The sequence below is a fragment of the Labeo rohita genome, chromosome 16 (genome assembly GCF_022985175.1).
Source record: "Labeo rohita strain BAU-BD-2019 chromosome 16, IGBB_LRoh.1.0, whole genome shotgun sequence".
NCBI classification, from domain to species: Eukaryota; Metazoa; Chordata; class Actinopteri; order Cypriniformes; family Cyprinidae; genus Labeo; species Labeo rohita.
Window position 1 is genome coordinate 22,328,081 of NC_066884.1, and position 27,142 is coordinate 22,355,222.

General features: G+C 34.7%; 1 protein-coding gene across 3 annotated transcripts; it reads left to right on the plus strand.

Moving 5' to 3' along the window:
* Positions 1-27,135, plus strand: znf574 (zinc finger protein 574). 3 transcript variants are annotated; one of them, XM_051132165.1, is made up of 7 exons: positions 1-73; positions 4,208-4,371; positions 8,521-9,973; positions 12,805-13,255; positions 18,154-18,248; positions 23,876-24,306; positions 26,213-27,135. In XM_051132165.1, exons 2-7 carry the CDS (start codon positions 4,210-4,212, stop codon positions 26,753-26,755), a joined length of 3,135 nt encoding a protein of 1,044 aa, XP_050988122.1. In that variant the 5' UTR covers positions 1-73; positions 4,208-4,209; the 3' UTR covers positions 26,756-27,135. The 3 variants fall into 3 exon arrangements, with proteins under 3 accessions (XP_050988122.1, XP_050988124.1, XP_050988123.1); XM_051132167.1 differs by having other exon boundaries at positions 12,808-13,255; XM_051132166.1 differs by having other exon boundaries at positions 29-73; positions 4,205-4,371.
* Positions 27,136-27,142: the final 7 nt, after the last annotated feature.

The following is a 27,142-nucleotide window of genomic DNA, read 5'->3' on the forward strand; positions in this document are numbered from 1 at the left end:
CAATGACGTCTCGTTTTGTTGAGACGTTCCAAATAACATTTCTGACAGATACGAAAGGAGAAGGCCATAATCGGTGAGTTGTTTATTTTATCATACGGGAGCAATGTTTTTTTCCGAGCAATTCAATATTATCTCCGGGTTCTGTAATTTAATAGTACATGTCGTCTCGGAGACTCGACTGGGGGAGACATTCGCCGTTTGCTAACGGGCGGATTCCGCCAAACTACCACCGAAGAAGCGCGTGCTGCCCTTCTTCGGCGCTTCTCTCTCGCTCGCTATGTGTGTTCAATGTTTGAGCGCGACCAAGCACCCATAGCGGCTGCACTTTGAACATATATAACTGTCAATAAACCAACGTCTGTAGCTCTGTAAATATATTTCTCACATATTTAACCTTGTTCTGTAAAGGGAAGTTGGTGCATCCTAAATGCTAGCAGGCCAGCAGAGCCCGCTAGTTGAGGCTGTTGGCTAACTGCTGTTAGCTTGTTAGCCTTTCGGGTGCAGCTAATGAGTGGCGCTGTGATCATTTTGCTGTCTCTGCTGATCCTCCAACTGTAACACTATTCTGATGGAATAGACAAAATCCACATAGTTTAATGACCGATTAGGCGTTTGCTGCAAACACAGTATTAGATGATCGTTATTACTTAAAATGTACATGTCTATTAATATCGGTTGTTTTATGACAAAAACGTTTGTTTATAAGTGTCATATAACCGATATGCAAAATTATTTTATGTATGGGTTTTGACAATAATGCCTAGAAGGCATTCACGAATGTAATTTTTAGACAAACAAAATTTTAAATAACAAGTAATAGTTTTAGTAATATAGAAAGTTATGTAAATATATAAGAATAGTTACTGCACGATAATAAATATAATGCTTTTTAAAATAATTTCAACTTAATGCTATTGTTTCTTTTTATACACAATATTATGCTCTGGTGGTTTGATGCATTTATTGGTATTTTTGACAATAATGATAAGGAACCGATAAATGCTTATGTAAAAAAAAAAAAAAAAATTGAATATTGGTGACAAAATGTAATATGCAATATAAATAACAACAGCAATAATATTTTAGTTTAAAATACTGTCATGAATTTTTGTTACAATTTAAGTATGATTAGATGTAAAATGTATAACAGTATATACATTGTAACAATAATTTAAATATTATTAAATAATTATAAAATATTGTAAAATTAATTTAGATGTGACGTGATTCACATGTGATCTGTTTAGAGACCTACATGATGCATTTTCACACCCATACCAACCCAGCGCTTGGTAAAATATGGACAAACCCAGCAATTTTTTATTTTTATTTATTTATTTTTTTTTTTTTGACCCAGCCGTTGGTCGGGTTAAATGTTTAACCCAACCTTTGGATAGATTTATTTAACATAGCTATTGTTTAAAATGATTATATGACCAGCTTTAAATGAACCCAAAATAGGTTGCAAATTAAAAATGAGACGCACAATAATTACTAGAGGCATCAGCAATAATCAAAAGGTGAACATTTATTAATAAGCAATTCAAAATAATGTTTTTCTATTTAATTATTATTTATTTAACTTATTAATAAATGTCAGTTTGCAATCTATTTTGGGTTCATTTTAAACAATACACTAATTTTGAAGCAATAGTTGAGTTAAATAAAACTACCCAGAAAGTTAGGTTAAACATTTAACCCAGCCGCTGGGTTTGTCCGTATTTCACCCAGTGCTAGGTTGTTTTTAACTCAGCATTTTAGAGTACAATATTGTTGACATTGTTGACGTTATTGTTGATATTAAAGGACCAATAGCTTCTTATTTAGAAAAGTGTGAATACTGGTGACAAATAGTTGTCAAACCCATAATCTGTAAGTATTACTGAATAAATAAGCCATGTGAGCCATGTTATATATTGACATAAAATATTGTCTTCTAGTAAAACGAGGAGGAATCATTTCATATTCAGATTTTGTTGTGTTTACACGCATTTATGTGCAGATTTGCTTCTGTTTAACATTTAAATGGTATGTTTATGATTGCCAGGATGAACTTGACTGACTCATATTTAAGCTCTTTCTGTGACATTTCAGCTGCAATTATTTGGTCTTTTGTGCCGTCTTGATAAATTATGCGGAGTGAAACTAATGAGTGTGGCTTTGTTTTGCCACAGTTTGCACGTCATGTAGCGCTCAGCCCCCTCATGTTAACACTGATAACATGCTGTAAGGACATTTCACTTGCCATCTGCCATGGAATATCTGTTATTTCACACTCATCCTCCTCTCTTCCTTAAGACATTCCATCCGTCCTCTTCCTGTCTGTCACCTCATAGAGGTGTGGCATGCAACCTGAATCAGCTCAAAAAGATCCACTCTCATCAATGCTTCAGTTTCATAGTATTCCTTTCCTATATAGTTGTCATTACAGATTTTCTTTTTGGACATAGTTTTTATGTATTTATTTTCAAGGTTTTCTGTATGTGCATGTATGTATCTATTTATTTATTTTACCTACACTACTGTAAAAGTTTTTTTTTTTTGGTAATGTTTTTTAAGTTGGTGTCTTATAATCACCAAGGCTACATTTATCGGATTACAAATACAATACAATCAATAATATTGTGAAATATTATTACATAAAATAACCAAAATAAGTGAACAAAATAAATCAGAGTCCAGTGGGTATGGAAGCCTGTTTCCGCCACTAAAAAAAAATTAAAAAAGGTAATTGCGACTTTGAGATGTAAGATCCTCAGTGTACATGTGTTTTCCCTGTTATCAGAAAATATCAGTTTGTCCGGTAACAGAACGACTAGTCAGCAGAGCTGTCAATACCCAAACCCTGGTAACAGTAAGTCTTATCTGGCATCCAAAAATAAAATAAAATAAAAAAGTGTTTAACAGTCTTCTGTTAGTCAAGAAGTTGACTGGGGAAAACCAGAGAAGAGCAGAAGCAGGAGACAAAGTGATGATAGTAAAAAAGTATAACAGAGTTTATTGAACAGTCTTAGTTGCATATGTCTCAATGTTCAGACTTTGTCTGATGAACACAAATTCAGCAAGTAATGATATATCAAACTAATTCACAACAACATCCCATAAACCTTGGGTTTCCATAAACATCCCCTTTTAACATCTCCCATTCATACAGACAAACCCCACAATCATGAGACTGAAGAATAATGGAAATGCCTAAGCAAGAAAAATAATAAGAAATATAAAATATAAAAACATAATAAAATAATAAATGAGTAAATGATAAAATACTTACAAATCAAATCAGATTTTATCATTTTATAACGCAATTCTGAGAAAAAAATTCTGAATTGTGAGTTTTTTATCTCGCAATTCTGACTTTATTTCTTGCAATCGTAAGTTTATATCATGCAATTCAAGAAAAAAAGTCAGAATTGAGAGTTTATATTATGCATTTCTGACCTTTTATATATATCTCACAGTTCTAAGAAAAAGTCTGAATTCTGAGAAAGAAATCAGAATTGCAAGATTAACTTGCATTTGTAAGGAAAAAAGTCAGAATTGTGAGCCTATATCACGCAATTCCAAGAAAAAAATCAGAATTGTAAGTTTGTATCACGTAATTATAAGAAAAAAAGTTAGAATTGAGAGTTTATATTACGCATTTCTGACTTTTTATGACTCCCAATTGCAAGTTCATATCTCACAATTTTAAGAAAAATCTGAATTCTGAGAAAGAAATCAGAATTGCAAGATTAACTCGCATTTGTGAGGGGAAAAAAAGTCAGAATTGTGAGTTCATATTTTGAATTTCTGACTTTTTATAACTCACAATTGCGAGTTCATATCTCACAATTCTAAGAAAAAGTCTGAATTGTGAGAAAGAAATCAGAATTGCGAGATTATATCACGTAATTTTAAGAAAAAAAGTTAGAATTGAGAGATAAAAAGTTGCCATAAACTGTTATTTATTTATTTATTTTTTTCATTCATATTTTATTTTTTTAATCAGTGGTGAAAAACAGGCTTCCATAAGTGTGAGTGCAAGTAGGATTGCTGCAATTTTTTATTAGTTGTGTATTCTCTGTTGGATCAAAAGAGGGCGCTGTTATTGGAGCCAGACCTTTAAACCTTCAACAGTTTACCTTTAATCAAATGTTTTCAGCGCTTGTCTTTATATAAACATGTTATTGTTTTACTTAAACATATTCTTGTGTGTTTTAAGCAGCCATGGAGTCCTCCTCAGTGTACATGTGTTTTCCCTGTTATCGGGAGTTTCCCACACTAGAGGAAGTGCTTGCACATCAGATGACCTGCACTGCGGAGAATCCACAACTCCTGCCCAATGAGACGCCTATCGAGGCTGCAGCCGCAGCTGCCGGTCTGCCACAGGTATGGACACACATCCACTGACATAAAATCACACACAGTTCACCTCTAAACTACTTTCAGTACTTTCAGTAATTTCATCTTTCTGATATAACTCACAGAAAGTCATCTTTTTCCTAAGAGTCACATGAGATGGATTTGTCAAATTCCTTTTCATTAAAAAAAGGCACATTTTTCTTTGTGGTGTTACTCAGCATTATCTCTAAATGGGGTGCATTAACATGCGGTTCCTGAAAGCCTGTGAAAAATGTAATCTATTTTATTCCCTTAATACCCCTTGAACTCGTAACTATAATTATCCAAAATAGACTAGAAAATTTGAAGAGCAGCTTCCAGTAATCCTGAATGGTGAACTGAAATGTAAAAGGATAATTTTGTAAGCGGATGGGTTTTTTTTTTTTTTTTTTTTTTTTTTTTGCGCAACTCCTAATTTGCCTCTTCACGACAGGGGGGAAATGAGGCACTCGAGATTCTGTCTTTTACGCTCTTATGTTGATGCACTTTTACTCTAGTTGTTATAAAAACAGTCAAGTTTGAATTAATGCTTGACTGTTTTTATAATGATTGGAGTTGCTCTCTTCAAGCTAGTTATTAGTCACAGCTGAAAAAGACATTTTTGGATTTTCTGCTTTTTAAACAAGTAGCAAATCACCACTCAGAAAAAAAAGGTGAATCAAATGAGAAAATGTGCCTTTTCATTTTTGCATTGTCAGACGAAGACTCCCACAGAACTATTTAACTATTTCTTAATATCAACGTATTTATTGATTTATTTTGTTATTTTTGTATCATTTTATTTTTTTAATTTATTTTTTACATTTTAAATCATATATATATATATATATATATATATAAATATATATATATATATATATATATTTCATTCATTCAATTTTTTTAAACAGACTTTTTAAATGTATTAAATAAGTGTAAGTGCACAGGCAGGTGACAGAGTATTGATAGAGACACATAACAAGTTTGTTTTTTGTTCAACTCATTTTCAGTATGTGATGATAGCGCTGCTCTATATCAGCTGGTGGATGAGATGAGACTGTATCCTGTTATGCCCGTTCACAGTGTCATCGTCTCTTTGACTTTGTTTTCAGATCTCCATCTGCTCTTATCTCATTTGAAACATCCACGCTGAAAATAGATTTAACATAAGTGCATCTGTCCATCCGCTTTATGGATGTCCTCAGCCAAACCTCCCTGTCTCTCTGAGTCATCCTCTCTACTCCTAATATCCTCTCATCAAGATGGCTTAAGTGGGTGCTTAAACTATTTTAAAAAAAGATAGCATGGCGAACACAAACAGTTTGTGCCATGTCAGTTCAATGGGATGTCGCAGCCGGTTACGTCAGATGATGGTAACACGGACCCCTGCGCCGTGCCCTTGGTAACAGTGAATGTTAGCTTGAATTGAGTGTGACATGAGCTAACTCCGTGAGTGGGTTTTTACACTCTGTAAAGAGCTAGCAGCACACGGGTGTCTCCTTTCAGTCACTGCGTTCAGGAAGAAGTTAAACCTTGTTTGTTCTTTTACAGTGTATATAAAATATTAAAGGCCCTAAATATGCTCGTAAAAAAAGCAAATACAGTCTACACTGAAAATCTGGGAATTACATATAATTTAAAGGGGGTCATCGGATGCAAAGTTCACTTTTTCATGTTGTTTGAACATTAATGTGTGTTGGCAGTGTATATACAATTCTACTCTATAATGATAAAAATCCATGCAGTGGTTTTTAATTAATCTGTAAAAATAATATTCCTTTTTTCAAATTGAGCCATTCTCAGGTGCCTGTCGGTGTGGCGTCACACCAACAGAGGCCGCTCCCATGTAGTTGATTGACATGAGCGTCTTACCTCAGACCTGTCAACAGTCCGCCCTCTTTGTTTTGATGCCGGAGCAGGAATGTAACTTAGACAAGAATATCTCCGATTGAGGTGTTGTGTTGCTGGATGTAAATATGAACATAGTGGTTGTCATTTACTCCTGACATCTGAGCTGCTGAAGATGCAGTGGATTACATTAGTTTGTGAAGGGAATGCGCCCCCCCGATCTACATATATCCGTCTATGTTCATGCAAATCATTCATGATACAATTTCACTTACAGCAGAAGTGAGTATATGGGTTTTTTATGAATCCTTGCGATTGCCTTTCCTAATAATGTGCTAATTAGCAAGTTTAGTGGCTAAATGCGGCTGAAGTAAACAGGCTCGTCACTCCACAGAGAGAAGAGAGGGGCGGGGTGAGCAGAGCTCATTAACATTTAATGCAACCTCGACCAGAACAGGATGTTTTTTGCAGAGCTGATTTTGGCAAGGTAAAAAAGGTGTTATTTATACTACCATTGAGAAATTTTAACTAAAGCATGTTACAGACTTTTCAATGAGACCCTAAAGAATCATATCAACTTGTGAAAAATGGGCATCCGGTGACCCCTTTAAGCCTAAAAAGAAAATGCAAACAATGTGTTATACAAATATTCAAAAATAAGATCATTTTGTAGCATTGATCACATTTATCAGTGAACTGCTTTGTACAGATGGTCAGATGTTCATGCAGGTTTGAGACATTCAAAATATGTATCTTCATTTTCCAGCATTATTCCACTGTTAATTAATTTACCACACTAAATTTCCAGCTTTACAATTTAACCCTTTAACTGTCATTGTCCCCTCTGTGGGACGCCTTAGTTTACTTCACCAAATCACAAATAAATCCTAATCTAATCATGACTATACATGTATCTTAACTATATATCGTTGGAAAGGTCTATGACTCCTAAATAGATATTTTACCATATTTTTGTGTTACAAATTATGTAGTAAAAGTAATAGATTAATATATGTCAAGAGTGCAACTTAAAAAAAATCAACATCATAACATGAGTTCTGACCTTTGTCACAAAACAAAACTTTCTTCGTTGCTTTTTTAGAAATCATAAGAAATCATATATCAGTTCAAAATTTAAAACCTCAAAATTCATCCTTTGAAAGGCATTTTAAAATCAGACATTGCATTACCATGGAAAATGTACATTAAAATCATATTACAAAATGTTTTAATTCATGAGTTATAAAAATTTAAGTCTGGATAGTGCATTTTTATGTCTGTGTTCAAAAATGGGACTGACAGTTAAAGGGTTAAGTAGTTATGGTGAAATATTTAAAATATAATGTAATATAATATAATAACTCTATTAAAGTAGAAAAATGCAGAATAAAATAATTTGTAAAAATTACAAAAAAGGATGTTGGAGGTAAAAGAGGTAAACATTTTTAAACATCTAGTTTTAATTGCATGTATATTATACTCTTTAATTTCATAAAACTTTCATATGAAAATCTATGTAATAAAATAAATCCATACACTTTGAAAGTGTACACGTCTTAATCATAATTTTCAAAAATATTTTTAAATATACAAGGACATTTATTTTTTTACAAATATGAATTATTCATTTATAAATTTCAGGTTTTGGGGGAGTTGCACCACATGACATGTTACACTCTGAAATTTTAGGATCAGTACGATTTTTTTTTAATGTGCTTTTTTTTTTTTAAAGAATACTTTTCTTTTCATCAAGGCTGCGTTTATTTGATTAAAAATACAGAAAAAAACAGTCATATTGTGAAATATTATTGCAATTTAAAATGGAATTCTTTTTTAATATACTTTAAAATGTAATTTATTCCTGTGATGCAAAACTGAATTTTCAGCATCATCACTCCAGTCTTCAGTGTCACGTGATCCTTTAGAAATCATTTTAATATGCAGATTTTTTTTTTGTTTTGCTGCTTTAGTTTATTTCTATTTTCGTACATTTTTTCTTTCTTTCTTAATTAATTAACTTAATTAACTTTTATTCAGCAAGGATGTGTTAAAATGATAAAAAGTGATAGTACAGACTTATATTGTTAGAAAATATTTCTATTTAGAATAAATGCAGTTCTTATTTTAACTCTTTATTTATCAGAGAATCCTGAAAAAATCACAGGTTCCAAAAATATAAAAATATTTAGCAGCACATATAAATATATATCAATATCATTGACCCAAAGTGCTATTACAAATTTTTATTTCACTCTGCAATCGTCATTGTTTGTCATCACATTACTTGTCTGTTTTCTTTCATCTCACTAGGTGGCGATGCAGGCTATGTCGGTTCCCCAGATCCAGACTCAGACAGCTGTTGATCTGTCTTCTCTGCTAGAACAGAAGAAAACTCTTCAGGCGGACGCTCCACGTGTTCTGTACCAGTGCGCCGACTGTGAGGTTCTCTTTGATGCTCTGTCACTGTGGCAGCAGCACCGCAAGATGGGCTGTTGTCTTGAGACGGGACCCGGACCTGGAGGAGAACAGAGTGAAGCAGGTGTCGAAACAGCAGCCCAACCGCTTCCTACCCAGCCAGAATATCAGGACGCTGAGCAGGCGCAGAATGCACACGAACAGATGGAGGTGAAAGAAGACGGAAGGCAGGCTGAAATGACGATGGAGAGCACTACTCAAGTATTTGTGGCAGTTGGAGAGGTTTCTGAAAGAGTAGAGGCGCCTGAGGGCGTACAGAGCAACAGCGTCCCCAAAGAACTTCCGGAGACGTCCGTCACCCAGGAAACTGCGCCCGTGGAGTCCTCAGCTGAAGAAAACAGTCCCGCCACAAGGCGCAGAGGGCAGAAAAAGGCTAAGCCCCCCTCCAGCCTGCTCTGTGTGGAGTGCGGGCAAAGCTTCAGCCTGGTTCCAGAGCTTGTGACTCACCGCAAGACTCAGCACGGCTTGAAAGATGCCATACACCGCTGCATGGTTTGCGGAGAGGGCTTCCTCAACACTACTCTGTTTCTCTATCACCGAAAGCAGCACCGCTCAGAGGTGGAGGAGAAACCCAAGCAGGCTCAATCTGCCATTCCTCAACTCTCCACAACCATGCTGGAGGCCCCAGGTGAGGGACTCTTGCTTTTAGCCACAGCTGGAGAAGGCCAGAGCCTAATGGAGGTGACCACTCTGGAACAAACCATAACTGAGACCCCTGTAGCACATGTAGAGGTTGAGCTGGAGAATGATGGAATGAGAGGATCTGAGGCTCTCCAAACTGAGCAGGAAACTGCCGTGGAAGGCACAGAGATTTTGGTAGAGAAGATCGTGGACATGGTGGACGAGAGGAATGGAGCAAACCAGGAAGAAGAAATGGAGATGGCTGCTGAGAAGATACAAGAAGACGTGGAGATGGAAAAGAGCGCTTCAGCTGAGGACATGCAAGGAGAGGTGGAAAGTAGCGCAAACAAGGAACCTGAGAAAACTCCCTCTTCGAGCACAGAAGGACTGAATTTCCTTTGCCATCAGTGTGGATCTGTTTTCACCAGCGACCAGGAGTTGGCCCAGCACCGCAGAGCCGAGCACGGCTTGGAGGCTGCGTTGCACACCTGCGCCGAGTGCGGGGCTGAGTTCATGAGCACCACGCAGTTCCTGTACCATCGCCGGGAGCATAAGAATGCAGCTGCGGGACATCCACCCGCTGGTGAAATGAAAGGCAGGCTGTACTCTACTGTAGCTACAACTATTGTTGTCAAACCCAGAGACAACGTGAACCTCGGACAACCAGGTCAGACTGAGTGCACACAACACAATGCAATTCCAAATAAACCAAACTACATAGGATATCTGTACGTGCTGTGTTTTGAGCGTTTTACTAGCTGACAATGTAACTCCATGATTCTGTACAAAAAAAAAAAAAATAATTCAGACCTGAGTAAAACATGTACATTTCAAAGTAACTTAAGCTGTAGAGAACAAAATAATAGTTGACCCAAAAATTCTGTCATTTACTCAGCCTAATGTCATTACAAACCGGTATGACTTTCTTTATTCTGCGGAAAGTAAATGAAGATATTTTAAAGAATGTTGGTAAAAAAGCAGTTTTAGTTTAGTTTTAGACTTTCATTGTATGAAAAAAAATGTTTTTTCACTTCCAGAACAAAAATTTACAGATAATGTACTCGCCCCCTTGTCATCCAAGATGTTAATGTTTTTCTTTCCTCATTCGTAAAGAAATTATGTTTTTTGAGGAAAACATTTAGGGAATCTCCATATAGTGGACTTCTAAGTTTTCCCCTATATTTCAACTTCCAAAATGCAGTGTAAATGCAGCTTCAAAGGGCTCTAAATGATCCGAGCCGAGGAAGAAGGGTCTTACCTAATGAATAGATCAGTTATTTAAAAAAAAAAAAAATATATATATATATATATATATATATATATATATATATATATATATATATATATTTATACTTTTTAACCTCAAAGGCTTATCTTGTCTAGCTCTGCGTGAACTCTGTGTTTTCCAGTTCATGACAGTTAGGGTAGGTTGAAAAACTCCCATCTTATTTTCTTCTCCAACTTCAAAATCCAGAACAAAACTTCAAAATTTATGTTCTGGAATTAAACTATTAAAATGTCTTATTTTATGTCACATTTATGTTCCACAGAAGAAAAAAGTTATACATGTTTATAACTATCCCTTTAAGTAAAAAAAAAATTACTCACATGGAATCCATGAAATATTTGAAAGAAAAAGTCACCTTTACAGAATTAAAATTTTGTTTCATACAGCTTTATAAAGGCATCAGAGGATCAGAAATCATGTTAATTATCAGAAATATTTGATTCCTTTGTGCAGATAGTATTTTAACAGTAGAAAAAAGTAGTTACAGTAGGTTAATTTAATGCTTAAGTTAAAAAATGAAAAACTCTGTCAGTAGAAAAAGAAGAAATACACTTGCATGAATAGAATGTATAGAATATGATTCTTTGCAGTGGAGTTCTTTGCAAATCTTATATCACGATATGAGTCATTTTATTTCACGGTAAAGATATGTGACCTTGGACCACATAACCAGTCATAAGTCGCATGGGTATATTTGTACAGTGTATGGGTCAAAATTTTTCCTTTATGCCAAAAATCAATAGAATATTAGGTAAAGTTCATGTTCCATGAAGATATTTTGTAAATTTCCTGGTGTATATATATCAAAATTAATTTTTGATTAGTATTATGCTTTGCTAAGAACTTCATTTGGACAACTTTAAAGGTGATTTTCTCAATATTTATGTTTTTTCCACCCTCAGATTCCAGATTTTCAAATAGTTGTATCTCTGCCAAATATTGTCCAATCTTAACAAACCATACATCAATGGAAAGCTTAAATCTCAATTTCAAAAAATTGACCTTTATGACTGGTTTTGTGGTCCAGGGTCACATATATCACAATAAACTTATTTTTACTTGTGCTATGTGTAATATTTAGGAGGGTCTATTGACTGAAATGCAATATAATATACACGTTTTCACATGTTTTCAGAGGTGTTTAAAGACTTACATAATGAACTATTATGTTTTTATTACCTTAGAATGAGCAATTTCTATCTACGTGGGTCCCCTTACATGGAAGTCGCTGTTTTGCGCTGCCATGTTTCTACAATTGCCCTAAACAGACAAACTGCTCTACAGAGCGTGTTTCGTCACTATGTTGTTCTTGTGAATAAAACACTGACACAATGATGAACAAGTAACAATATTATTCGCAATAACATATCGGTGTACTGAATAATCAAGTAAATACACTTCCTTAATTTACCTTTGTATAAAAAACCTCATTCTCTGCTGTCTCAGACAATGAGATCTTTGCCCTGTGTTGGCCACCATAGTTTCTGAATGTGCAATATGCAATCTCATCGCTAGATGTCGCTAAAATTTACACACTGCACCTTTAAAAGAGAAGTTCACTTATAGAACAAAAAATTACAGATTTCTCACCCCCTGGTCATTCAAGATGTTCATGTCTTTCTTTCTTCAGTTGTAAAGAAATTATGTTTTTTTTTGGAAAACATTTTAGGATTTCTCTTCATATGGTGGACTTCTATGGTGCATGCGAGTTTAAACTTCTAAAATGTAGTTTAAATGCAGCTTCAAAGGCCTCTGAATGATCCCAGCCGAGGAAGAAGGGTTTTATCTAGCAAAACGATTGGTTATTTTCTAAACAAATTGACAATTGATGACTTTTTAACCTCAAATGCTCATCTTGTCTAGCTCTGCATGAACTCTGTGTATTCCGGTTCATGACAGTTAGAGTAGGTCGAAAAACTTCCATCTCATTTTCTCTTCCAACTTCAAAATCGTCCTGTGTCAAAGTCGTGTCTACCGGTGTATCACCCACTCCTAGGTGTAGATGGAAGTGGTATCTGCCTTTTTGTGAACACAGTACCTGCTAAATATAACACGTTTCTGTTGTCTGAACAGATTGTGATATGGTTCGTTACTTAATCAGCATTTCAGAACGTTCATAACGTTTAAGCCTGGAATGTATCAAATTAATTTGACATAACATGGACAGTCTCCTTTGTTTAGGCTTCCTGTTAACAAAGTGTTTCTGTCAGCAGCAACAGCAGCAGCAGGTTCAGACGCCATTGAGGCTCCCGCCAAGCTGAGCCGCGACTGGTCACGCACCGCCCTGCCCCACGAGTGCCCACATTGTGGGCAGGGCTTTACGCGGCGCAGCCGTCTACGCGAGCACGTGTTCCAGCACACAGGTGAGAAGCTCTTCAACTGCAAAATTTGCAAAAAGAGCTTCCCGTCTCCGGCCAACCTGCTACGTCACAACCTGACCCACGGAGGATCCCGCATATTCAACTGTCCCCTCTGTGAAAAGCGCTTCTTCCAACCAACATCACTCAAACGCCACATGCTGATTCACCAGGGTGGTGAAAGCCAGGAACGCAAGGTCAGAGGCAGAGGAAAAGGCAGGGGACAATCAAGCGATGGCCGTCTGCACATATGCCCAGAATGCCCAGCCAGCTTCAAGTTTGAGTCCCAGCTGAACAGCCACAGGTTTGTGTTTCTCATCCAAAAATCTAACTTTGTTATTTGCTCACCCTAATCACTTTTAGGAACAAAAAAAGATATTTTGAAGAATATCTGTTTGTGTCAATACAATGAAAGTCGATGGGGTCCAAAACATCACTTTTACAAAAAAAAGTTTAAAAATAAAAATTTGAGTTTGCCTAATATATATGTGTGCGTATGGTGTGTAATTATTATGTGTATATATAAATACAAACACAATCATGTATATATTTAAGAAATATTAACAAGGATGTATTTATTATAATTTTTCTATAATTTATATTATATATAAATGCAAGTATTTTGTACATAAATAACATATTTCTCTTAAATATATTCATTTGTGTGTATTTATATATACATAATGATTATACACAGTGCACACATATTAGGCAAACTCAAACTTATATTTTGTATGCGATTAATCACAATTAATCGTTTGACAGCCTTAATAGGTTTGGAACAACCTCACTGTGTTTCTTTAAATTTGTTCATCCTTCTCCTTAGCTTGTTCCCAGAGATGATGAATATTTAATCTGACTGTAAATAGAGATGGAAAGGTATAAGTAGTCGACGACAAGAACTTAAATAATCTCACGCTGCGCGCAAATCCGATTTGGTTTTTCAAATCCGATCTTTAAGAGCGACTGTCCGCACTGTCATTTAGCGAGTGATGGAATCTGATCCGTTTCTTCAGACAGTGTAGTCAGTATCCGGTGCATCAACATGGGTTGTTGTAGTAATGATGTGAGCGTCAGCACGATGCCAGACTTTCTCAAACAACAACTCCAAGTAGCTGTCAGTGTGGGAAGAGAGGACGGAAAACTGCCTCTTCTCCTGTCTATCATGACATCTCGCTGAGGTGCGTGAGAGAGCAGATGCGTTTTGTGTATATACCAAAAGACTGAGTGAAAATGATGTATACTGCTGTAAACATGGATAGGTTTATTTTGTGTGAAGGGCTTGAGTCAGATATACCAAAAAATTCGATTTTTGCTGCCTGTCTGAACAAAGGGCCTGATGCCAGATTCTTTTGAGCGGGAACTTGAGATGACACCCGACTAATCGTAGGATGTTTCTGTTAGTTAACAATCTTCATTTGTGCCCTTCCTTGTTATGGTCCACGTCCCTTCAGGTTTTTCTGTACTGGAAACACTTGCCCTGTCAAACTGTACAACATCAGGAAGAAGTCTGATTAGTCTCTAAGAGAAGCGATCAATTAAACAAGTGCCTCTGACATTTCTCATTCCCCATGTGATGTATTTAGCAATGCCTTATTTTGGCATCTAGTTAGTGTGAATCTTGAGGAAGTAAAAACGGAAGCGCTAAAGAGTCAACATGGACATTCAGCATTGTTTGCTGCTGGAAAAAGGTAAAAGATTTAGAGAACAGGGTAGCAGATGATAGATATAATGCATGCATATGTTTGGGGTCAAGATTTAAAAAAAAAAAAAAAGTATACTTCTATTCATCATGGATGCATTTAATTAATCAAAGGTAAAATCATTTATAATTTTTTTTTTTCCAAATAAATGCTTTCTTTGTAACTTTCTATGCATTTTTAGGGGAAAAAAGGCTGATAGTTGTCAGAATTGAGAGTTTCTTTGTAAAATCTGACTTAACTCACATTTGCGTGTTATAAAGTCATAAATGTGAGATATAAGCTTGCAATTCTGAGAAAAAAATCATAATTGTGAGACATAAACTCAAAATTCTGTTTTTGACTTCTGCAAAGTCAAATTTGCGAGTTTATATCACAATTCTGTGAAAAAAGAATTGAGTTTATCTCAGAAATCTGACTTTTTTTCTCAGAATTGTGAGATGAACTTTAATTCTAAGAAAAAGTTTATATCTTGAGCTCAAGCTATGATATAAATGAAACGCTATTGGCTATTTACAAAAAGGGGGCGAGGCTGTTGGATATTTCAGTTGAAATTAGGTCAACACATACAGTAACACTTCAAAGCACTTCAGTGGGTCTTTAAAGTAGTATTTATGAGCGCTTTATTTACAGCGGTAACCAAGGAAATGCTGTTTCACTGCTGTTCCATAAGCGCCACCTGCTGTCAGAGAGTGAATTTGTATTTTCCTTCAGCACGCTGTTTTTGTTTCGTGCAGGCATTTTTGTAGCATTTGCTTCAAATTTTTTAATTATACAATGTAATTTAAATCTAAAACTGCTCATGCTGCATGTATTCAGTTTATTGTTTAGATCATGGTAAAATACAGTGGGTTGCTTATAAATTGAAATGAGCACAGGCAAAGCCTCAGTTTGTTTATATGAAGAGATGTATTTGTATTATTTATTTATTTGATTCAGGATTTGTTTTAAAATTATTTTTCCTTTTTTATTTAACATTTCAATTTCACAAAGAAATGTGCAGCATTTTGGCTGAGAAATAATAAAAGGACACCTTTTCATTTATAATTTGTGTTAAATCTCATTTTGCTAAAAAATAATCGTGAGAAAATTAAATCGTGAAATCGGTATTGTTAATCCTATCGTATCGTGAGTTGAGTGTAGGGCTGTCACTAACGATTATTTTGGTAATCGATCGATTATTCTGACGATTAACTGAGTTTTTTTTGTAGTAATAAAATAGACCTTTGGGAACAATAGCCTTAAAAATTACTTAAAATACATATGATAGCTATGAGGCATTAATAATTTGTTCAAATAAAGTAAATAAAGTATCAAAAGCAAGTAATCATATGGTTTCATTGAACAAAACTGTTAAAATACATAATGTATTATAAACAAGAGCTAACGTACATTATGCATTACAACAAATGCCTACAGAGGGCTGTTAACTGTTTTTACACTTAACTGCGTGATCTAATCCGTGTTTAATATTGACTAACATTTAATTAACATTTAATTCAAGTGTCCACTTAATCATTAATATTTGACCATTTCGTTATGATCAAAAAGCTACAGACACCAATTTCTCTGAGCTCTGAGATATGTTTATGTAACCTACACGCATGTAAATAATTAAAATGCATGTATTAAACCTGCATCACATAGTGTAGCATTTGTGAATTCTTAAAGGAGAAGTCCACTTCCAAAACATTTTTTTGAGAAAAACATTTCAGCATTTTTCTCCATATAATGGACCGATACAGTGCCCCGGTTTTGAACTTCCAAAAAGCAGTTTAAAAGCGGCTTCAAACGATCTCAAATGTGGTTGTAAACGAACCCAGCCGAGGAAGAAGGGTCTTATCTAGCAAAACGATTGGTTATTTTCATTAAAAAAAAAAAATTAAATACTTTTTAATCTCAAATGCTCGTCTTGCCTTTCTCTCCACGAACTGTGTATTCTGACTCAAGACAGTTAGGGTATGTCGAAAAACTCAAAATCATTTAAAAATCGTCCTAAATCATTGCAGAAGTTCCGACCCAGTCTTTGCAAAGTGAACATGTGAAGAAGATCAAACACTCTTAACAAAAAAGGTAAAACAGCGATATAGGATGATTTCGAAGTTGAGGGAGAACATGAGATGGGAGTTTTTCGACATACCCTAACTGTCATGAACAGGGACAAAAACAGTCCAAGCAGAGCAAGACAAGATGAGCGTTTGGCATTAAAAAGTATATAAATTGTATTTTTTTAAAATGAAAATAACCGATCATTTCGCTATGAATCGCTGTGAATTCGCAAGGAATCCTTGCAGCCTTGCAATGATCAATGAATCATTACATCCCTAAATGAGATTTTACACATTTGATTAATAACATATTTAGACATTGACTTAACCTGACCTTCATAGAAAAACAACTGCCTCAATCAATAAAAATATATAACTGTGCATACTCTTTACCTTTGTTTTTACAAATCTAGACATGGGTAGAAATTGACTAGGAATGAGTAGAGAAGAATGTTTCCACTACAGAAAAATGCATGAGAAATTTTTTAAAGCATGATGGATTTTCAGATTCAAAAGCATGGCATAGCAGAATACGTAGGAAGCAGAAAAGGTAAGGGGAAAAAAAATCAACAGGTTGAATGCTTTTTCCTACTAAAGTACCTTAATGATAGTAGTGTGAGATATGAGCGCTTCCCCTACGTGATTGCAGTCATTTGCTCTGTGTTTGGTGTCATCAACATATTGACTGCAATTGAATGTGCTGTTACTCTGAAAGAAGTTCAATAATCAGATTTGGAGAATGCCTTTTTATAATACGTGATGTAAGATTATAATGCTTATCTAATTATTTGAAACTCTATTCACAAGGGCCTTCATTACTGGATCTCTCATAATGCTCAGTGGCAAAGGAGTAAAACACATTAATGCTGCAATTGTACAGAGTTATTATCTCTGTGCCATCAAACTTTCTTGATTTTCCAGAGCACTGATACAGCTAATAAGATCAGAACGCGGATAAACTGTTCGGTTGTTTACAACTAATAAGCACATGTCAGTAATTTACTGAAACTGCGTTACTAATTAAAATGTCAATAATTAAAAAAAGAAATGGGCTAATATTTTTTCCTCCAGTCATTTTACTGAGGGCACTGGTTAAAGATGACACACTGCCACGGGACTGAAAAGTAAATATAAGCAGTAATTATTGATGTCAGGAATAATTAGTAAGGACCCTGCTGATTTTAATCCCATGCGAGTGGGCTTTAAGACATTACAGAGGCTGCCACTCTCCAGCGCACCTCAGTTTAATGACATTTCTTCAGTTCAAAGTTGAAGCTGCATTATTTTCTGTGATGTTAATTATACCTCTATGCGAGTACATGACTGTATGCCTTCTGATATGTGGGTGAATTCAAACGTGGCTTTTCTCACATAGCGATTGTTGCTGGATTGGCTCCAGGGATTGCATGATGCAGCCTTTCTTATTCACTTTCTCTGTTTTTTCGCTGTTCTAGACTCCTACACACCAGCCATCCCTTCCCTTGCAATGTGTGCGGAGAGGCATTTATACGACGCAAAGAGCTGGACCTCCACTCTCTCATCCACCAAGGTCAGCCTGCAGGAAACAATTACACACTCAGCCTTTTGTCCTTACGAGCTCTCATTCACATGCCATTTCTTACATTCATGCACCAGGATTAGGGCTGGCGATTGATTAAAAATGTAATCAAATTAATTGAACAATATGCCTATGAATTAAATTAAGCGCATATCAGTATTTTATCTCCCAAATGAAGATGTTTCAGAGACATTATGTCATTGTGGCAGACAAAAGCGTTGAATAGACAATGCGAAACATTGAATAGACAATGTGAGCTTTAGCAGTCTGTGTGTGTATGTGTATATAGGAAAACACATAAGTGCGAAGCGTAAAACATTCAATGAGGTGCTTCACTCGGCAGCGCTAAAACTGGCAACGCATTTGCTGGCAACCCACCAAAATGAAAGCTTGCTGATTTTAGGTTTGTAAATGTTGAAAATGTATATAAAAATTAGGGCTGCCCTTGACTAAAGATTTTTCTAGTAGGGGTTCATTGTAAGCATTAGTCTGCTATTAGTCACACGTTTATTAATAAATCGTATTAAATCATAATAATGAGCCTTTAATTGCCTAAATAGCCACTCAAGCGCATGAAAAAAAGGTGGCTGATATAATAATTATGAATGTGTCAGGGGAAAACAGCAAGGAGACTGCATTAATGTTTTAATAATTTATTGATAAACTAGTGCTTTCTTTGTTTTCGACTTAAGAGATGAAGTCAGCGACAATCACTCCAGTGATGCGCATGTATGTGTGTTTCATACGGATTACATAAACTGAGAATATTTGTTTTCTACTTGAACTGGTTCATTTGAAAGTAGACATTTTGCTCTATATAGATAACCTATTTTTTTCATGTCTGTAAGGCAAGTACACACTGAGTTTCAGAGTTTCGTGCTCAAGTTTACAGAGACCTAAACAGCAGAAAGCGAATTCTGTTTGCTTTCATTATTTTACAAAAGCGCAATGTTTCATTGTTATTGTGAGTGCACACAAATAAAAACGTATAGTCTTTAAAGATTCGAAAGATGTATTAATTTTATCTGTATGAACAAAAATAACAAAGTATTTAAAGAGCAATTGGCCGCACCGGTGCCTCCATCATGACACTTAAATAGCGTACATTTTTCTAGGTTAACATTAGATTGAGCGGCCATGTAAAGTTGCTACTATTTGCATATTTTGACGATAAGCCGATTAGACAATAAGCCGATTGAGGTTGATGAATGATAGGTGAGCGTTTGGATGTCCTGCCCAATGTACTATATTACCACATAGACCAGCCTGTCCATCATGGACTGCATGACTTTGGCACTTCCTGTGTATTTTTTTTTTATTTTGCGACTAAACGATGAATTAAATTTTGGTCGACCAGCCTCTTCTCATTGACTAACAGATAGTCAACTATTAGGGGGCAGCCCTAATAAAAAAAAAAAAAAATGTTTAAAAAAAAAAAAAAAAAAAAAAGAGAGAGAGAGAAAGAATATGTAAATATTACTATTGTGTTTTTAAGTGTACTATAGAATTATTGTATTTTTTTATAAATATTTTTAAAATATATAATAGCATTATCACACTTTATTCATTATTTTTTTATTTTATTTTTTAAATTAATTAAATAAAGTGCAGTAAAACTATCATTACTAACCTCTCCCTCTTTATATATATTTGTATATGAATTGTAAGTAAAAATATGCAATACTTTACTATATATATAATAATTTATTATAGTAAGTATATCATCCAACTATAAATACTTTTACATACAAAATAATGTCATTAGTTTAGTTGTAAGAATTTGTGTGTGTATAATTGTATGTAAATTCGTATGCAACATTGACTGTATGTTGACTAAATGACACACATTTACACACAAACAAAAAATATATTTTTAATGAAATGATTAAATTGGTTATTTTATATATTTAATATTTTATTATGTTAAAATAAAAACAATATTACAAATGTACAAAATGTTATTATTACATATGTGGAAAATATATAGACTTATAATCAGGGGTGCACATAAGTTTTTCAACCTGGTTTTCATAAGAGCACCTGGAGATTTTATTTGGTCCTCACACTGCACGTAGTGTGACCCATTAAATCTAAATATTAGGGCTGTCAAACGATTAATCATGATTAATCGCATACAAAATAAATGTTTGAGTTATCCCCTTACCAACAATTTTTTGGTACATTACTCTCTGTGTAATAACAAAAACATTTATTTCAGTGAAAAAATAAGTTGAAAAATCTTAATTTCAACATTTTGAACAATAGAGCCCTACAATCTTTTTCTCTTTTTTTTTTTTTCAGTAATTCTTGTGTGTTTTGATTTTTCTGATAAACAAATACAGGCATTAAATATTTATTTATTTTGAATGAAATTAAAAAATGAAACATTTTTATTTGTTGCCAAACAAACAGAGTTGTTCTGTTATTATTATAATTTCTGCATTTAATTGTTTAATTAAAAACACCTACATTATACTGTAAAAAATTAGTAAAAGACTAACACATTTCTGTTACATGTTAAACCGTACTTTTATTTTGACGGGTTAGTTTTTGTGTGTATACACTACGGTATGATGCTAATTTTCTCAAATGAAACGGTAAAATTTAGGGCCGACCCCCTAATATAATGGCAGGGGAAATACTGCATATAAATCTATTTTGAAGTGACTGTTCAATATATATTATATAATAATTGCTGTAAATCAACATGAGTATCCCTAATACACTCACAAACTCACTTTATTAAGTGGCCCAATCAGTTTCTCCTTTCGACTCCCAGCTCTGTGTGGGTTAATGTTTCTGACCACACACACACACACAAACACACACACACACACCGACTCCTGACAGATCTGTCAAATGAATGGGCTTTCATCGATTGCTTCCAAGTAAATAGATGGGGTCAGAGGTCACATTGATCAGGATGGGTTGTGTGTGTATTGATAAGATCAGCTGCTGATCACAATCACTTCTGATCAGAGGCTCTTACACGGATCAGTCCGCTGCCGCAGCTGTTCCTCTCTTTAGCTGAACAGAGGGAGAGAACGAAACTGAGCTGAATAGATTTTTTTATATACAGGTGTAAATAAGGGAGAGCAGAGTTGCTTAGTAGAAGCTTTTAAAAGCCTGTAAAGGTCAGTGAGGCTGAGTCACAGCCTGACAGTTTGAATGCTCCGCATCTAAACATCACATCACCCGTGACCCCCATAAAGTGCTGTTATTTCTGCGTATGCGCTGTGCATTCTGTGAAACGTCTGTTTATCAGCCGCCTCCCTCTGATTGGTCCTGTGTAAATAAGAGGGAGCTTTTTGTATGCTCATGTTTGTGTCGCTCTCTCCGTCTCCGTCCCTCTTTTTAGATAAGGAACAAACAATACGTGTTTGTTTTTTTTCCACTCGATAAGAAGCCGAAGATTATTTTTTGCTTGTGTGTGTGTCAGGGAACGTGCGCATAAACATAAGTATCTCTCATGTCCAGTACATCAGAAGCCAGAAACTAGAGAATCTGTGTGCCTCTCCATTTCTCTTATTGTAGATAAGCACTTCAGGATGCATTATATATGAGTGGGGTAAGCTGGCCACTTTTAACTTGCGTTGTCCTCTATTCAAGAGAAACGAGAAGTAAAACTAACAGAAAGAGGTGATTTTTCCTCAGGGGAAAAAAATGATTTATTGGCATAACTTGCGCAACAATGGGATAAACTCTGTCATGTCCAGAATTAAGTTGATTTGTTAGAATATATGTGAATGATTCGTATTTTAATACGAATAGTATTTGTTAATTGGGAATCTCCTCAATTTACCCTAAAGCATCTCACAATTTACCCCATAAGCTCTGGTGAGAATATGCTAGTCTCACGAGAACCAAGTTTTGTTTACAGCAAAGAAAAAGCAGACTTTTCTTGGCTTGTATCGAAATTCTCTGACAATTTAAAAAAAGAAATAAATAAAATGATAATATATATTTTTTTAATAATTAGAAATGCTTTTGATTAGTAAAATATAATGAAATCATTCAAATGGAACATAGAATTTAGTAAAAATAAAACTGAAAATGAGGGGGGGCGGGCGTATTTCATAAGACCTTAAAATGTAACAAGTAGACTGCTGGCAACTTGTTTAAGTTTCATAATTTCAATTAATTAGATATGTTTTTTAATTAATATTTTGTATCCTTTAAAATTGAGTCTAGAATGGAATAGAATTTGTAAAAAATAAAGTGAATTTAGGACAAAATAAAACGGATATTGGGGAAAAAATACAGTGGATTTCATAGGGCCCTATGACAGTCATTTAGGTTACAAAATATTTTTCTTATAAATAAATGCTGTTATTTTTAACTTTATTTTTATTTGAGAATCCTGAAAAAAATGTAGAACATTTCTACAAAATGTTTCTATCAGCAGCACAGCTATTTTCAACATTGAGAGTAATAAAAAATCAATATTACAATGATTTGTGAAGGTACATATGACAAATAAAGATTTAATGACTGCTAAAAATGTAGCTTTCTGAAAAAATTACATGTAAAAATATATTACAGATTGAAAGTGGGTATTTTAAATTGCAGTAACATTTCACAATATTGCTGTTTTTACTGTATTATGATCAAATGTGACCCTGGACCACAAAACCAGCAATTAGGGTCAATTTTGTGAAATTGAGATTTATACATCATCTGAAAGCTGAATGAATAAGCTTTTCAGTGATGTATGGTTTGTTGGGACACCTATTTGAAAATCTGGAAATCTTGTCTAAATGAAGTTCTTAGCAATGCATATTACTAATCAAAAATTAAGTTTTGATTATATTTATTGTAGGAAATTTACCAAATATCTTCATGAAACATGATTTTTACTTAATTTTTGACATAAAAGAAAAATAAATAATTTTGACCCATACAATGTGTTTTTTGGCCATGGCTACAAATATACCCATGTTTCCTAAAACTGGTTTTGTGATCCAGGGTCACAAATAATGCACCTTTCGAGAGCATATGAGTAATGTATAAACATTTAAAGGATTAGTTCACTTCCAGAACAAAAATTACAAGTAATGTACTCACCCCTTCGAACAAAGAAAGACATGAGCATCTTGGATGACAGTCATAAAGAAGTTATGTTTTTTTGAGGAAAACACGCCAGGATTTCTCTCCATATAGATTTGCCTACCGTTTCGAATGTTGTTTTAATCTTTCTGAAATGCCTGAGCCAAAGTCTGTCATTAAAATGATTTGGCATAATTACCTCCCAGAACTGTCTAACACGATTGTGTTCCCACACATCAGGCATTCGCTTCAGAATCCAAGATAACCTGACAGCGTTTGTTATTGCATTTCATCTACACACTCGAAGTGCAAATAATTTATTATGTAGGAGAAAAGAGCTACAGTGGCTTCCCCAACTGCAGAAATCCATTTTCATTATTGATAATTTACACCAGTTTTCCAGTAAGCAACAGTTTAGTTCTCTTAAACACATTAAAATGAAAACTGCGCTTTATTCTCAAATGTTTCATTGAATATTCCAAATTTTCATATAGCTTGAAACATAGCTAGTGACACATCTTACCCACTGCACATCTTACCCCACTCTCAAACCCCTCTGTCTTTGTTTGTAGATAAAGAACCAAAGACGTGTCCTAACTGCGGCTCTCAGTTCCTGAATCAGACAGTGCTGGACACACACCTGCAGCGCTGCACCGGGGAGGAGACGGGCCGCCGCAAATATAAAGGTCACGGAAGAGGCAAGGTGGGAGGTCAACTGGAGTGTGATATGTGTGGCCACCGCTGCGTGACTCAGGATGGTCTTGACCTGCATCGCCTCTCCCACACGGGTCAGACGCCCCTGCGGTGCCCGCTTACCCCCTGCAGACGCCGCTTCGCCTCTAGTGCTGCTCTAGGGGAGCATCTCGTGGCCCACTGCTGTGGAGCATTAGGCAAAAGAAACGCCCCACGCCGATTCACCTGCGAGTTCTGCGGGAAGGAGTTTGCCTATGCGTCTACCTTCACCGTTCACATGAGGACGCACACCAACGAGAGACCCTTTGAGGTATGCTTCTTTCAGGAAAGAGAAAACCCGAATGGCTCAGATAGCTCCTGGTTCCATTGTCCATTTTTATTGTACTGTTTAGTTTTTGTTTGAATGGCGCAGATGCACGGTTTGTTTACTACACACATACTGAAGCACACATAGTGTTTCCGGTCGCTTTAGTAGCATTTTACCATTTCTTTTGAGAAGAACTATCATTGTATCATATACAAGCAGAAACTTAAAGGTCTTCACAGCAACCTGTCAAAATAAAATTTTAGTTTAACTTGAAGAAACTCTGACAGGAATATATTAATCAATGTAATGATAGTACTACTACTAACAATAATAATTATTAAAAAATTATTCTTTCAGGAATATTTACCAGAAAAATGTAAATACACAACACATTATTTAAATAAAAAAGAAAAAAATAATAATTAATATATATATATATATATATATATATAAGAAATTATTTTTGTTTTTAAAATTTGAGATTAGAGATTCTTTTGACTATTAAAATTTAATGCAACCATTAAAAAGGAATCTGGAAAATTAATGAAAAACTGAATTAAACTGAAATAAAAATAAAAGCAATTTCAAACTTTTAATAAACCGGTTTCAAACCGGTTTTTAAACTTTTAATAAATTGCTGTTAAATTGTGTAACTTTCATAATTTCAATTAATTTGACATGCTTTTTGATTAATATTTTTAACCATAAAAACAGAATTAAAAAAAAAAAATGGAATACAGAAAAATTGAAATGGAAAAAACTGAATTTGGATTTCATTACAGATTTAATAGGGCCTTATGACATTAAAAAGATTTATAATGTTGCAAAAATGTAGTAACATTTCTCAATATTCCTTTTTTTTTTACCGTAAAGAGATTTATTATTTGTAAATTTCATATTTTTGTTTAATTAGACATGCTTTTTGATTAATATTTTTAACCATTAAAACAGAATTATAATGGGAAAAAATGGAATCCAGGAAAATTAAAATGGAAAAAAAAATAATTTTGGAAAAAAAAATTTATAGGGACTTATGACAATAAAAAGATTTATAATGTTACAAAAATGTAGTAACATTTCACAGTATTGTTTTTTTTTTGTTTGTTTTTTTTTACTGTAAAGAGTTTTAGAATGTGCAAATTTAGTATTTTGAATACATTTTTGATTAATATTTTTAGTCCAGAAAAAAAATTAAAATGGAAAAAATGTATTTGGAAAAAATAAAACAGATTTCATAGGGCCTTATGACAGTAAAGTAAAACTATTTATAATGTGTAAATTTTATATTTTTAATTAACTAGACATGCTTTTTGATTAATATTTTTAACCATTAAAACAGTCTAGAAAATTAAAATGGAAAAATACAAAATCCAGAAAAATTAAATCGGAAAAAAATCAGCTTTCATAGGGCTCTATGAGGAAAAAAAAATAGTTTTGGAAAATAAAATACATTTAAAAATATATTTAAAATAGTTATTTTAAATTGTAGTAACATTTCACTATATATATATATATATATATATATATATACTTTTTTTTTTTACTTCATTCATGATCAAACAATGCAGCTTTGGAGAGCATAAGAATAATGTGTAAACATTATCGGTAAAAATGATTTATCAACAAAATTTGAAAATATAAGCTATTAAAATAGTACATAAAATATACTTTATACTTATTTATACTTTTTCTTTCTGTTGTAAATTTTTTCAGCTTTAGAGACTTCATTAATGTCCATCTTGCCAACTATTACTTTTACAAACTATTACTAATATTTGCATATTTTTGTCTCGTCTCCATTATCTTTGCAAAAATTAGAAATTCCTTCATTACCAAATATTTTCATCAGTGCTGATGAGATTAACACTGCCTCATTCGTGTTCACACATTTACTTCCTCTCTGTTTCAGTGCTCTCACTGTGGGAAGCGTTTCCGGCAGCTTCCGCACCTGCAGGATCACGAGCGCATTCATAGCGGCGAGCGGCCGTTCACGTGCTGGGTGTGCGGTAAAAGCTTCAGCGTAGCAGCAAGGCTAACGGAGCACGCCCGCGTGCACAGCGGCGAACGGCCTTACATCTGCCCTCGGTGCCCCACCGCCTTCCGCTCGCGACCCAACCTCGACAAACACATGCGTCTGCATGCCAACGACCCCGTGGATCCTTCCGCACAGAACGCGGATGACGACGCAGCAGTGCAGACCATCCTCTTAGTACAGGAGTCTGCTTCATCGTCACCATCCTCCTCCTCATCCGCCGTGCCTGTGGTCCAGGAGGGCATGTTGGTGGCAGAGGAAGGCAGCTCCTCCGTGGTCTTCCTGCACCCTAACCTTAGCATGCCCACCATCACTATGCCAACTATTTCAGTTCCCTCTATAAATGTTCCTAACATCTCTGTAGTGGCAGGTCAGGATGTGCCTCACACTATTGAGGTTATCTTAGAGGAGACTGTGTAAAGACGTAATCAAGATGAATGCAAACGGGACATGGGGTGGGGGTTGAACGTGTTTTGTTTTTTGTTTTTGAAAGAGAAAGGCAGATTCAGCTTTAGGCTTTAGGTAAAACAAAAGGTCACGACTTAACACAAGTTTATGTATGGATTTCCAAGAGATGCCTTGTTGACTAGGACATGTTTTGCTTTTGCAATATAGAATTGCAACAACTCAGCATCTTTGCCCTGGAGAAAATGAAATCACATGCAAGGTTTTTGCATATGAATGGCAACAGTGTAATTACGCTTTGATTTTATCTTATAATTTGAGTGTTTTATCTGCCTTTAATACAAGAAGTGGACCATAATTTGTGGTGTTTAATTTTAATAAAAAGCTTGAGCTTATTGGGGT